At 52.6% G+C, this 13875-nt stretch overlaps 1 protein-coding gene across 1 annotated transcript in view; it reads left to right on the top strand.

Annotated features, from left to right (window-relative positions):
- The window catches only part of CTNNBIP1 (catenin beta interacting protein 1), a 30549-nt gene extending 19983 nt beyond the window's left edge, over positions 1-10566 (top strand). The window contains exon 6 of the mRNA XM_040460686.1: positions 8158-10566. Within this exon, the coding sequence (XP_040316620.1) occupies positions 8158-8216 (59 nt within the window). The 3' untranslated portion in view covers positions 8217-10566. The remainder of the gene's footprint in view (positions 1-8157) is intronic.
- Positions 10567-13875: the final 3309 nt, after the last annotated feature.

Raw genomic sequence — 13875 nt, 5'->3', positions numbered from 1 at the left:
CAGGCGCCCCTTATTTTTTATTTTTTAATGTTTATTTATTTTTGAGAGAGACAGAGACAGAATGCGAGTGGGTTAGGGGCAGAGAGAGAGGGAGACACAGAATTGGAAGCAGGCTCCAGGCTCTGGGCCGTCAGCACAGAGCCCGACGTGGGGCTAGAACTCACGAGCCGTGAGATCGCGACCCGAGCCGAAGTCGGACGCTCAGCCCACTGAGCCACCCAGGCACCCCTCACAGGGCACTGTTTTAGAAGCTGTGGTCAGGGAGGGTCTGGGGAGACGATTTTGCCCAGACACTGGCATGAAGTGCAAGAGCGGTGTGTGACATGAACACTGAGCAAGGGCACTGAGGCAAAGGAAACAGCAAGTGCAAAGGTCCTGAGGTACAAGTTACTCGTTCTTGAAGGACAGCCCAGAAGGCCCACAGGGCTGGAGTGGAGTGAGGAGATGTGTGTGTATAAAAGGAGGTGAAGAGACAGCCAGAGGCCAGACGTGTTGGCTCTTGCAGGCCGTGTGGAATTTGGAGTTTACTTTTGAGTACGATGAGAAATCTTGCAATAAGAAGCCTTTGGAGAGTTTTGAGCAAAGGGGTGGCAGGGTCTGACTTACGTTTTTAAGAACTTCCTCCTCGCTGCTGTGTGACAATGGGCAATTTGGGGACCAGAGTGCCGAGATCCAGGAAAACGGGCCCAGGAGGCTTGATGGGCAGTGGTAGCCTGGACTGGGTGGTGGTTGGGCAAACAGTGACACAGCCAGGATGTAGTTTAAAAGTAAAGCCCACATGAGGCACCTCGCTGGCTTAGTTGGAAGAGCGTGTGACTCTTTTTTCTTTTTTTAAATAAATGTTTATTCATTTTTAAGAGAGAGAGAGAGAGAGAGAGAGAGAGAGAGAGAGAGAGCAGGAGGAGGGGCAGAGAGAAGGGGAGAGAGAGAGAGAATCCCAAGCAGGCTCCTCACTGCCAGTACAGAGCCTGGTGCGGGGCTTGAACTCACAAACCATGAGATCGTGACCTGAGCTGAAGTCAGATGATGCTCAACCAACTAAGCCACCCAGGTGCCCCCAGCCTGTGACTCTTCATCTTGGGGTTGTGAGTTTGAGCCCCACGTCGGGTGTAGAGGTTCCTTTAAAAAAACCCCAAAACCGGGGCGCCTGGGGGGCTCAGTCAGTCGAGCGTCCGACTTCGGTTCAGGTCATGATCTTGCAGTTCGTGAGTTCGAGCCCCGCGTCGGGCCCTGCGCCGACAGCTCGGAGCCTGGAGCCTGCTTTGGATTCTGTGTCTCCCTCTGTCTGCCCCTTCCCCGTTCATTCTCTGTCTCTCTCTGTCTCTCAAAAATGAATAAACGTTAAAGAAATAAAATTAAATTATGGGGCGCCTGGGTGGTGCAGTCGTTTAAGCTGCCGACTTCAGCCAGGTCACGATCTCGCGGTCCGTGAGTTCGAGCCCTGCGTCGGGCTCTGGGCTGATGGCTCGGAGCCTGGAGCCTGTTTCCGATTCTGTGTCTCCCTCTCTCTCTGCCCCTCCCCCGTTCATGCTCTGTCTCTCTCTGTCCCAAAAATAAATAAATGTTGAAAAAAAAAATTTTTATAAAAAAAAAAAAAGAAATAAAATTAAATTAAAAAAAAAAAAAACCTAAAGGATAATAAAAGTAGAGCCAATCAGATTTGCTGGTGTGCTGGACACGGAGTGTGTGTGTGTGTGCGCGTGCGCGCGCTTGCATGGGATGGGAGTGGGGGGATCGGGAGGATCCCTTGCAGGATTCTTGAGCGACCAGAGGATGGCCGGGCCCTTGCTAAGGGGGGTGGCTGAGGGTGGAGTGGGCCGGAGAGCCCGTTTGATGTTCTGCCAGCTGTGAGGGTTCCAACGTCTCCACCTCCTTGCTAGCTCCTATGGTCACTTTTGGATTCTGGCCCTCCTAGTGGCTGTGAAGTGGTATCTCATTGTATCTTTGATTTGCGTTTCCATGGTGACTAATGATGTTGAATTGAGCATCTTTTGACGTGGTTGTTGACCATTCTTCTATCTTCTTTGGGAAAAATCTCTAAGTCTCTATTCGAAATCCTTGCCCATTTTAAAAATTGAGTGGACTTTTAATTATTATCGACTTGTGTTTATTTATATATTCCAGGTACCGGTCCCTTACCAGATATATGACTCGCAAATATGCTCTCCCATTCGTTTTTTTTTTTTTTTTTAATGTTTATTTATGTATTTTGAGAGAGCGAGACAGAGTGCACACATGCATGAGTGTGGGTGGGGGTGGAGGGAGGGGCAGAGAGAGAGAGAGAATTCCAAGCAGGCTCCCTGCTGTCAGCGCAGAGCCCAACGTGGGGCTCGATCCCACCCATGAGATCATGACCTGAATTGAAACCAAGAGCTGGACACTTAACTGACTGAGCCACCCAGATGCCCCTCCACTTTTTTTTTTTTTATTTTTTTTTTAATGTTTATTTTTGAGAGAGAGAGAGAGACAGAGTGTGAGCCAGGGAGGGGCAGAGAGAGAGGGAGACACAGAATCTGAAGCAGGCTCCAGGCTCTGAGCTGTCAGCACAGAGCCCGTCGTGGGGCTCAAACCCATGAACCGTGAGATCATGACCTGAGCCGAAGTCAGACGCTTAACCGACTGAGCCACCCAGGCACCCCCCTCCACTTTTTTTTTTAATGTAAGTCTTCTCATTGTCATTTTCTTTAAAGCTTCTCTCTCTCTCTTTTTTAAAGTTTTTCTTTTCTTTTCTTTTCTTTTCTTTTCTTTTCTTTTCTTTTCTTTTCTTTTCTTTTCTTTAAGTAATCTTTACACCAAACACGGGGCTTGAACTCATGACTTGAAAATCAAGGGTCACATGCTCTCCCAACTGAGCCAGCCAGGCGCCCCAGCAGTAGCATCCTTTGAAACATAAACATTTTTAAGTTCAATAAAACCCAATTTATCTATATTTTCTTTTCTTTGGGTGTGCTTTGGTTATCCTATCTAAGAAATCAGTTCCTAACCCAAGGCCATGAAGATTTACTCCGGTGTTTTCTTCTAAGAGTTTTATAGTCTTATAATTTTATAATTTTGGCAGTTATATTTAGGTCGTTGGTCCATTTTGGGTTAATTTCTGTACATGGTGCAGGGTAAGGGTCCAAGTTCATCCCTGGCATATGAACATCCAGTTGCCTTCTCTCCAACTGAGTTGTCTTGACACCCTTGTCGAAACCTAACTGACCCTAAGTGCGGGGATTTATTTTTGAACTTTCAGGTCGGTTCTATTGATCAGCCTGGCTACCCTTAACACCAGTACCACCCTGTCTTATCTATTGTGGCCTTGGAGTAAATGATACAATCCCAAAGCGTGAGTCCAACTTTGTTCTTCTTTCTCAAGACAATTTTGGCCGTTCTGGATCCTCTGCATTTTCCATGTGAATTTTAGGAGCAGCTTGTCAATTTCTGCAAAAAAGGCCAGCTGGGATTTTGATAGGAGTTGTGTTGACTGCCTTTCCAGGATGTTGTCAACAGTGATGTTTTGTACTTTTCTCAGTACAAGTTCTACAGTCCATTTGTCCAATTTATTCCTAAGTATTTTATTATTTTTGATGCTATTGTAAATGAAATTTTCTTTTTTAAAAAAAAATTTTAATGTTTATTTTTGAGAGAGAGAAAGAGACAGAACATGAGCAAGGGAGGGTAGAGAGGAGACACAGAATTTGAAACAGGCTCCAGGCTCTGAGCTGTCCACACAGAGCCCGACGTGGGGCTCGAACTTACCAACCATGAGATCATGACCTGAGCCGAAGTCAGATGCTTAACCAACTGAGTGACCCAGGTACCCCATAAATGAAATTTTCTTAATTTCATCTTCAGATTCTTCATTGCTAGTGAATAGAAATACAAACAATGAGGGGCGCCTGGGTGGCTCGGTCGGTTAAGCGTCCGACTTGACTCAGGTCATGATCTCGTAGTTTGTGAGTTCAAGTCCTGCGTTAGGGTCTGTGCTGACAGCTCAGAGCCTGGAGCCTGCTTTGAATTCTGTGTCCCCCTCGCTCTCTGCCTCTCCCCCACTCGCTCTCTGTCTCTCTCTCTCTCAAAAAAAATTAATAAACATTAAAATAAAAAAGAAGAAATACAAACAGTGTTTATATATTGATTTTGTATCCTGCAACTTCAAACTATTTATTAGTCCTAATAGTTTTCAGTGAATTCCTTAGGATTTTCTATATACAAGAACCATGTCATCTACAAATATGGTTTTACTTCTTCCTTTCCAATTTGGATATCTTTTGTTTCCTTGCCTAGTTGCCCTGGATAGAACCTTCAACTCAACACTGAATAGAAGTGATAGGATTTTGGGGCGCCTGGGTGGCTCAGTCGGTTAAGCGTCCGACTTCAGCTCTGGTCATGATCTCGCGGTTTGTGAGTTTGAGCCCCGCATCGGGCTCTGTGCTAACAGCCTGGAGCCTGCTTCGGATTCTATGTCTCCCTCTCTCTCTGCCCCTGCCCCGCTCACACTCTACATCTCTCTCTCTCTCTCCCTCTCTCTCAAAAGTAAATGAACATTTAAAAAAAATAAAAAAAAAAAAGCGACAGGAGCAAACACCCCCGTGAGGGGGGGGGGGGGGCCCAGCTTCCAGTTTTTCACCATTAAGGGTGATCACAGCTGTGGGATTTTAATAAATGCCCTTTATCAGATTGAGAAAGCTCCCTTCTATACCAGATGTGTTGAGGGAGGGTCTTCCCATGAAGGGGTGTTGAATTTTGTCAGATGTATTTTCTGTGTTATTCAGACCATTGTATGGTTTTCGTCCCTGTTTTTGTATTGGTAGGCTGTAATACATGAGTTGATTTTCAGGGGTTAGAACACCCTTGCATATCTTGGGATAAATCTCACTTGTTCAGAGTATATAATCCTTTTTATATATTGCTGTATGGTTTGCTAGTACTTTGTTGAATGTTTTTGCATAACACAGGTATAATGAATATCTATATTCATAAGAGATACTGGTGTGGTTCTCTTTTCCCATGATGCTTTCATCTGGTTTTGGCCATCTTTTTTTTTTTTTTTTTAATGTTTATTTATTTATTTTGAGAGAGAGAGAGTGTGATCCGGGGAGGGGGAGAGAGAGAGAGAGAGAGAGTGTCCCAAGCAGGCTCCACCCTGTCAGCACAGAGCCCAGTGCAGGGCTCGATCCCATGAACTGTGAGATTGTGACCCAAGCCGAAATCAAGAGTCAGACGCTTAACCGACTGAGCCGCCCAGACACCCCTGGTTTTGGCCATCTTTATCTTTCAGTGTGTCCGAGAGTGTGAGCAGGAGGCTCGCCAGCTTCTCCCCTCCTGTGCTCACCTGCATCCAGCAGAAAGGGGTGCACAAAAGCTCGGGCCCGAGTCCAGACAGTGTCAGCAGAGGTAACAATGGGGTGGACACAGCCTCATCTGTAAAATGGTATAGGAAACCTAGCGGACAGCCTGGAGGCGGCAGGATGGGCCTTCCTGTTCTGAGCCTTGTGATTGCCGGCAACAGTTGCACCCAAGGGAGCTGCCACATACTGAACCTTAAAGGAGGAAGGACAGCAGGGACCAACCTGAGGCCCTTCCTGGCTCTGAAGCTCTAAGAGCTCCATTCTGCCAGCTAAGCGAGCAGCGCGCCCTCCCTGGTAGGTGGCTGGCCCAGATTTCCCGGAGAAGAGGAGGGAGGGGAGCAGCATCCTTGCCCGGAGGCCTGTGTGCTTCCTGGCCAGGCCGTCGTAGTGCAGGCCAGCCACTGATAAGGAGAGGTCAGACGATGCTCTGGAAGGGCCTGCCCCGCTTGGCGAGGCCCGGAAGACAGCCGGTCCTTTGGGAACAGAACAGGGCACGGGCTGGGCGGCAGCTCTGCGGGCCCTCTCCACACCCAGCTCCCGCAGCAGAGTGGGAGGCTCTAAAAATGCAAGCTGCTGATGTCCCCACCCCAGCCAGGGACGGGCGACCAGCTGGCACTGTGGCACCAGCGGGACTCTGGCAGATCCTCTTCCACCTTCAGGTGTCATGCTAAATAGTCACCGGGGTCCCTGTGTGACCTTGAGGAGGTCACTTCCTCCCCCAACTCAGAGCCTAGCCCAGGTGTGCACACCAGGCAGCCTGCGGGGTCGGGAGCCCGTGGTCGTTCCCTCCGCAGACTCACCGTTCCCTCCCGGGGTGGCCAGGGCTACTTTTGTGCCTGCGGCTCAGTCCAGAGGCTTAAGGTCCCCGTGAGAAAGCCCACGAGGCAGGCAAGGAAAGAAGCAAGTGGCTGCCTCTCCTTGCCGCAGCCCAGGCAGCTCTCTCCTCCCCTCTCTCAGCCCCCACCTGCCCCTCCCCATCGCCCGGGGAAGAGCCGGCATCTGCTAGGTGACCAGCTCAGCTGCCATGCAGGGTATGATGTCATCTTGGATTCTGTGGTTGCTAGGAAAATGCTGCCTGCAGTGATATTTCGTGGTCCTAGGACTGAGGCGAGAACAGAATGTTCCCGAGAAGACAGGGGAAGGATTCGTAGGGCTTCCCAAGCAAAGGAGCCCCCATCCCAAGAAGTCAGAGGATTTGAGCTTCTTCCCAGGAGCTTGTTCCCCTTCTCAGGAATAGAAGTTGTGCGGGTCACGGCAGAAACGCGTCAAGGCAGGTTGGGGTGCGAGCGGCAGGGTTGGCTCCCCTGACAGCACCGTGGCGACCTGATGGCCAAAGGCACACGTCCGCGACGTTGCCTCCTTGTGTGAGGACCCTCCTCCTGCAGCACCGCAGCTGGGGGGCTCCCACCCCTCGGTTTCCAGGGGCAGCAAGAAGGAGGAGGCGGCGTGGAGGAAGACGGCCAGCGCCGTGCGGGGGGTGGGGGGCAAGGCGGACACCGTTTCACAGGCCGGAAGCTCAGCCACGAACCACCCGCACCCGCCCCCTCTTCCGGGGCCTTGCCTGTGTCTGTTCTTCTCATCCTCCCCTCCTGGGGAGATCCCCTCCGGCAGGACAGAAGAGAAGTCTGTCAGAAAGGCCACGGCAGCTGATTATTGTTCAGGGCCTGACCACGAATTGCCCTTTAGAAAAAGGGGAGGGGGGCCTGGCTGGTTCAGTCGGTAAACGTATTGACTCCTGATCTTGGGGTCGTAAGTTCGAGCCCCAAGTCAAGTGTAGAGATTTTTTCTTTTTTAATCTTAAGGGGCGCCTGGGTGGCTCAGTCGGTTAAGCGTCCAACTTTGGCTCAGGTCATGATCTCGAGGTTCGTGGGTTCGAACCCCACGTCAGGCTCTGCACAGAGCCTGCTTGGGATTCTCTCTCTCCCCCCTCTCTCTGCCTCCCCGCCCCCAAAAATAAATAAATAAGCTTTAATAAAACTAAAAACAGATACGAGGAAGGAAGGAAGGAAGGAAGGAAGGAAGGAAGGAAGGAAGGAAGGAAGGAAAGAAAAGGGGAGAAAGCCGTAGGCCCCAGGGAGGGCCAGGTCCAGCAGGGGTCGGGACCTGCTGGTCAGCTCACTTGCCTTCGGCCTCCTTCTGCCTGAGCAGCTCTGGGTAGCCACGGCAGGTCAGTGTTTTGAACTCTTTCCCTCCTCCCTCTTGCCTTTTCTGGCTGCATGTCAGAGCCTGTCTTATGGAAAACAAGACAAAGGAAGTGATTTCATGGGTGCCTGGACCAGAATCTCAAATCCATGTTTAAAAATAACAGTAATAAAGATTATGGCTATTCTCTATCTCCGTAGGAGCCAGGCCGGCTGCAGGCCAGAAATGGGCCTGGCTGTGCTCTTTTGAGCAGGTGCTAGGTGTGGGCAAAGAGGGATGGCTATTAGAAATCCTAATGAACCTCCAAAGGATCAAGACGCGAGTCTTCGGAAGAAAAAGGAAGGTTCCCGAAGGCCTCTGGCTTTGGTGACCTGGGAGGAAGCGATGTGAGCAGAGCCCTACTCTGGGACCTGCAGCCCTGGGTGCATGTCACACAGGCTTCTCAGTGGCATAGCCTTGAGCAAGCCTCTGAGGCTCGCCCCCGCAGCCCTGCCACCCTATGGTGGCGTGTCCCCTGGCCAGGCCGTAGGAAAGGCCCAGAGAGGAGGCGGTTGGCTGCTTTGGAAGCAGTTGGCACTGTGCTGGACTAACGCTGTCACGGGTGCCCGAGCCACCTTGCCCCGCCCCCATTGCAGCCTGACACCCGAGGCCCAACCAACAGCTCTTTCCTCCTGGTGTGCAGGTGCGGAGGACGTGGTGATGGCATTTTCCAGGTCGGAGACGGAGGACCGGAGGCAGTAGCTGTGAACCCCTTGGAACACCCTGGAAGCTGGCAAGGGCCAAGAGATCTGTGTGGACCTCGGCCAGCCGAGTGGCAGCAGATCACCTTCCCGATTCCCCCTGCCCCTACACCCTACCCTACCCCACTCCAGGGTCACTCAGCAGGGCTGGCACCGAAGGAGGCACCGGTGGTGCAGTTACAATTGGCTTAAAGGGACGGACTCATGATTGGCTGCAGGAAGAAACCCTTTTATTTTTAAATCTTGACCAACAGAAACCTTTTATTTTTATTTCTGACTTTTTTTTTTTTTTTTTTTTTTTTAATTTGCTCCTCGGTATATGGCTTCCCAGGAAGCTCTCCGAGATCTGGTGCTTTATTTAGGTCACTTTTTAGGAATGTGAAGGGGCCCGATTGGCTGCTTAAACTGGAAAAGGATTCTGATTGGCCAGCTAGTGGGAAACGGTGTTTGTTTTTTTTTTTCTTTGATTGGCTGCAGGTGTTCTGCTGATAGCAACAGCTTCTCTCTTTTCAATGCTGAAAACAGGGTTTGGGACATTGGTTGTTATATTTGACTTGAAAAGAAAAAAAAAAGAAACCAAGTGCGCTTTGCAATATTTATTACACAAAGAGCTTGCTGCTGCTTTCACGTGTTTTGTTTGTGTTTGCATTTGATTTGATTTTGATATGTGTGTTTGTATTTGGTTTCTCATTGGCTCATCCGCGACTCCCGTTTCCAGGGGCGCCCCCGGCTCGGCCGCACGGGCGGTGTCTCTCCAGTCCGGGGGTCCACCTGGCGAGTGCATTTGCTCTAATGCCCACACCGGGCTCCACTGGCAAGGGGACCTCCGAGGCCCCATGCAGGGTCTACAGCTGGAAAAGAGGGCCCCCGAGGAGGTTTGTGCTGTCCTGTAGGAGCAGACCAGAGCTCAGAGGTGACCATTAGCCAGGATTTATGTTCATCACTTCCATGCGTTGGCACCCGGCCAGGCCCCCTTCCGGGGGGAGCTGTGGGGCTCCCCTCCGCATGGGGCTGGGCCTCTCTGGCCTGTCCCTGCTGAGTAGAGCAGCGGGTGGCTCTGACCTTTCAGCCGATCCCTCCATATCTACTTCCTGAAGCCTCATCTGGGGCTCCTCCTGTAAAGGGCAGGAGCTGCTCCTGGCTGTGAGACCCCACAGTGGAGCAGAGGTCTCTGCCCGGGAGCCCAGAACCCCCACAAAGGCCCCAGCTTGGCTCACAAGGCCCGGGAGGCCTTTAGGTCTCCACACCCGGCCCTGACCTCCGCCAGCCAGGCTCCCAGGGTACCTGCCGCTGGGCAGTAGGCCCTGGCCCGGGCTTGGAGTCCTCATATCCAACCGAAGGGTCCCTCTCCGTGTCAGCCTGCAACAGACATTGTTTGCTTCTGAAGTGCCGACTGAGACAGCTGGCCGGGCCTTCGCTGAGCAGGTTCCACCAGGCTGGCCCTCGGCCCGGGTCCCCAGAGACACAGAGGCAGAGCAGCCGGATTTGAGGGGCGGTGAGAGCCCCAGGTCTTCCCACCTGCCCTCCTCCTTCCCTCGGGGGGAGCCTGGCCTTCTCCCTGTGTCTCTCACCAGAGTGGAGTCTGGGTGGGGAGGTGGAGGAAGATGGGGACCTCAGGGACCGGGAGCCTGGACCCTCCCCCGAGACAGTAAATGGCTGAGGCCCCCGTTTTGCCCCAGGTACCCAGAGCCAAGAGAAGATTCTCAGAGCCAGACTCCCCCTTCTCAGGGCTGGGGCTGTACGGATCACAGGAGCTGCCCTGGGGCTATGTGGACGGCTCGTGCTGTGCTGTGAGCCTTGCCCCAGAAGGACTCGCGTGTCACAACTTAGATGGCCCTGACCTCCTCCGCACGTGGGCCTGGTTAGCTGACCTGGTTAGGTTAACCTTCAAAGAGCGTCGATCCCCAGGGAGCGGGGACTATGGAGGCACCAACAGGGGCCCGAGAGCATCCTCCTCCAGGAGAGGCAGTTGGCGCATGTGTGAGCACACACACACACTTTCACTCTCAGTGTCCTGCCTCCAGCTGAGCCCCTGGGGAAAGGTCAGCTTTTGCGAGCCCCCTCCCCCCAGGTTATGACATCTGTCACCAGGTGCCAGTACCAGGTTGCCATTTTCCCCCTCTCTGTGTACCTGCAGCTCCCATAAAGGGTCCGTGTCCAGGCCAGTGGTGTGTCTGTGCCCCAGCCTGTCCTTGTCAAGGTCACAGGGCCTCCCTCTTGTAACAGCAATGGCCCCGGTCTGTCTTGCCATCTGAACACGAAAAGTGAAGGTGTTTCTGTGGCTCCATATTTCAACTGAAAATATATCTGTTGGAGAAAAAAAAATTAACAATAAAGATTTTTAATAGCTTGGTGTGTGAGCTGAGTTACCTCCCTCGGAGTTGGGTGCGTTCGCTGATTGCCCCATGTCGCATGGGCTCCGCTGCTGGGCCCTCTCTCCCCAAGGAGGCACCACAGGGAGGGTCGAAAACACCATGTTTGCTAGTTTGATTGTCTGTGACCTGGAGGGTGACTCGGGGCTTGGAAGAATTCCGAGATCTGCCCAGCTGACAGGTCCCTGGAAGGCTGAGCCCCCCTTTTGACCTGGAGATTCTGATACCGTCTTCGATTGGACTGAGGTCAGCCTTCAGAGGTGACCTTGCCCCTCTGTGCTCTCGAGCAGACACTGGGCACCTGCAAGAGTGCAGGGGCCCTTCCATCCTAGACACCCCAGCCCCCTGTGTGATGGCAGTGGTCTTGGGCTACTTGTAACAAAAGTCCGAACAGAATATCCGGCCCCTCCGTCATCCCAGAAGTGGGAGATTTATTGCTGTTCAGCTGTATATTCAAGTTTAGAAGCTGAAATCATTTCTGCTTTAGGAATTTTTGCTTTGGAAGCATTTTCTAGAATGTTTCATTTCCACCCTTCATCATCCCATTTTAGGTCTTCCTTTTTTTTTTTTTTTTTTTTTTTTTCCCCACTTACATGGACTCCCTGCTTCTATTTCCTTTTCAAAGAGTTTCACTGGGAGCTAAACGCTGTGGGGTTTATAGACTCTGAGGACGGACGGCCCAATCGACATCATTCACTCTTAGCATTGGGACAGATGTTGAAGGCCACCTAACAGGCCACACGGTGACCAGATGTGCGTCACCTCTGAAAGATCTCTAAAAAGGGCTTGTCTAGGCTTTGCTTGGATACCCTCCAGGGTATTTTACATGGAGTTGGACTGCCTTTCTCTGTAGGTTTTTATTTATTTGAATGTTTATTTATTTTTGAGAGAGAGACAGAGGATGGGGGGAGGGGCAGAGAGAGAGAGGGCGACACAGAATCTGAAGCAGGCTCCAGGCTCCGAGCTGTCAGCACAGAGCCCGACGCAGGGCTCAAACTCACGAACCGCAAGATCATGACCCGAGCCGAAGTCAGACGCTTAACCGACTGAGCCACCCAGGTGCCCCGAGGAAAAAATTTTTAAAAAGACAGCTGTGTTAGCCAGACATTACAGAGACACAATCTCCAAGGGCTCACGTTAGGTAAATTACTTGTGTTCTGATTTGCACTGTCGGGAGTTAACCTTGGCGTTAATCTGCTCTTCTACACTGAGCAGTTGAGCAGGGGGAGGCACTGACTGGCCCTGGTGCCACTGCCCAGCCCCCAGCAGAGACCCTGGGAGCGGACCCGGGAGGGAGGCGCCCTCCCAGAGTTGTCTAACTCGGTTGTGTCTCTTGTGGGAATTAGGCCAGCAAGAAAGAGGAGTTGGGACACCACAGCAGGCCCAGGAAACACACTGGGGGCCGCGTGGCGTCTTTCAGGGTCCCTCGGCCCACACAGCAGGCGGCCTTCTGGGTTCACCTTCCTGGGTACAGGTGCATGCAGCCAGAAATGACCACAACCACCGGGATCGGGTCTGCTGAGGCCTGAGGCAGCCGGAGGCCAGGCTGAGTCTGGGGGAGGCCGGGTGAGCTGAGAAGGGGGGGGGGGGGGCAGGGTACCCTGCCTTTTGTTGGTGTTTCCCAGCCCTGGGGGGGAGGGCGGTTGAGTTATGAAGTGCTTTTCCCTGTCCCTGCAGGTGACTGGCAGCTTCGAGAATCCAGGCTGTTCCAGCCTTTGAACAGGGCCCTTTGTAGCAGGGAAACTGATCCCTCTGGGGCACCTGGTTCAGTGGTGGGGGCAGGAGCCAGCTCCCGGAGCCGGGAGCCCTACCAGTACCCACCTGCCACACCCACACGGGCCAGTCATCACTCTCTCAACGTCCCTGTTGCCCTCCGCACCCACCCCTTGCCCGGAAACAGACTGACCTGAGGCCGCGTTTAGAAAACACGCTTCTCTCTCTCTCTCTACTGAAGGAACTCCCTTTCCTTGGGCAATAACTGGGTGTTGAGGAGATTTGGGAGGCTTGTGGGGACGACAACTGCTAGCCCTAATTTAAACAAAGGCCTCCTTAAAGGATAAAGGCAGTGAGATGCTTTTTGAATATCAGCAGGTGCCCGGCCTTCACTTCTCTCCTTGACGTTGGAGACCGGTTTCCCAGAGGGACCGGGCGGTCCTGCCCGGCAAGGAGGTCAGGAGAGCCGCTGACAGGGCCTAAGCCCCATCCTGCCCTGCCTGGGCTGCCTTGTTTGCACACCTGTGGGGGAGGCTGGCCCCACGTACACAGTCCCAGGAGGCGACTTCAGACCCAGAACTTGTGAGACTTTCCCCCTCCTGGCCTTTGGCCTCGGCCCTTGAGGGAGGGAGGTTTTCCACACCCATCTTTTATGCAGGTAACTCCCTCGTCCTGGTCTCAACAACGCAGGGAACGTGTGGCGGGTGCTGCCCGTGTGCGGGTGCACAGCCCTGTATTTCTGCCATCTTCAGTCGTGTGTGAGGCAAGGATGGTATTGTCCCCATTTTACAGATGAGGAAATAACATAATTTGCTTCAAGGTCAGCGCTTCTCCCTTCTCCGCAGCCCCTGGCCAGCGTCTGGCAGCCTAGCCTCGAAGACACCTGTCCCCACGTGAGGTCAGCGACAGAGCTCAGAGATGAGGGACTGCAGGCTCGCATGGGAGCCCTGCCTCCCTACTGTGACCTCTGTGCTCTGGCACCGGCCTCGGCCTTCACTTGCTCATCGGTAAAATGGGAATAATAATAAAAACAATTGCACCTTCGACAGATTCTACGCAAGAATGCTTTGAACCCAACCCCTGCCAGACAGAATCCTCTTTTGACCCGGGTTTGTACTGTTTACCGCCACAGTATAAACCTTTATGTCCCCGTAGCCGGGAGCTGGGAAGACAGTGAGGGCCCTGGAGGCCGGCTGGTGGGATTGAGAACAAGATCTGCCAAAAAATGGAAAAAAAAAAAACCACCAAAAAACAAGAGCATCTATCCCTCATGGGGATGAGGCTGTTGCTGAGAATTATGAGCTGATGAAAATGACTAGTTTAGCAGAGACCTGCCCACAGTGGGTGGTCACTGGCTCACACCCCCATCGCCTCTGCTTAGAAGTCATTCGGCACGAGGCCTGTGTGCAGCTCCTGGAGGGGAGCAGTGTGGCCCCAGGTCCAGTCAGTGCTTGTTAAATGCTTTTTTGATGAGGAGGAAAAGGCTAAGACGATCCCTTCATAGGGACAGAGCTGCCTCCTGCTCCCTGACCCACCCCAGGCCTCTTCCTCCGCTAAGCAGCTTTGCAGGGCAGG

The sequence above is a fragment of the Herpailurus yagouaroundi genome, unplaced genomic scaffold, assembly GCF_014898765.1.
Source record: "Herpailurus yagouaroundi ecotype Mexico unplaced genomic scaffold, PumYag 77, whole genome shotgun sequence".
In the NCBI taxonomy this organism is placed as follows: domain Eukaryota; kingdom Metazoa; phylum Chordata; class Mammalia; order Carnivora; family Felidae; genus Herpailurus; species Herpailurus yagouaroundi.
This window is presented reverse-complemented; position numbering and strand designations above follow the sequence as displayed.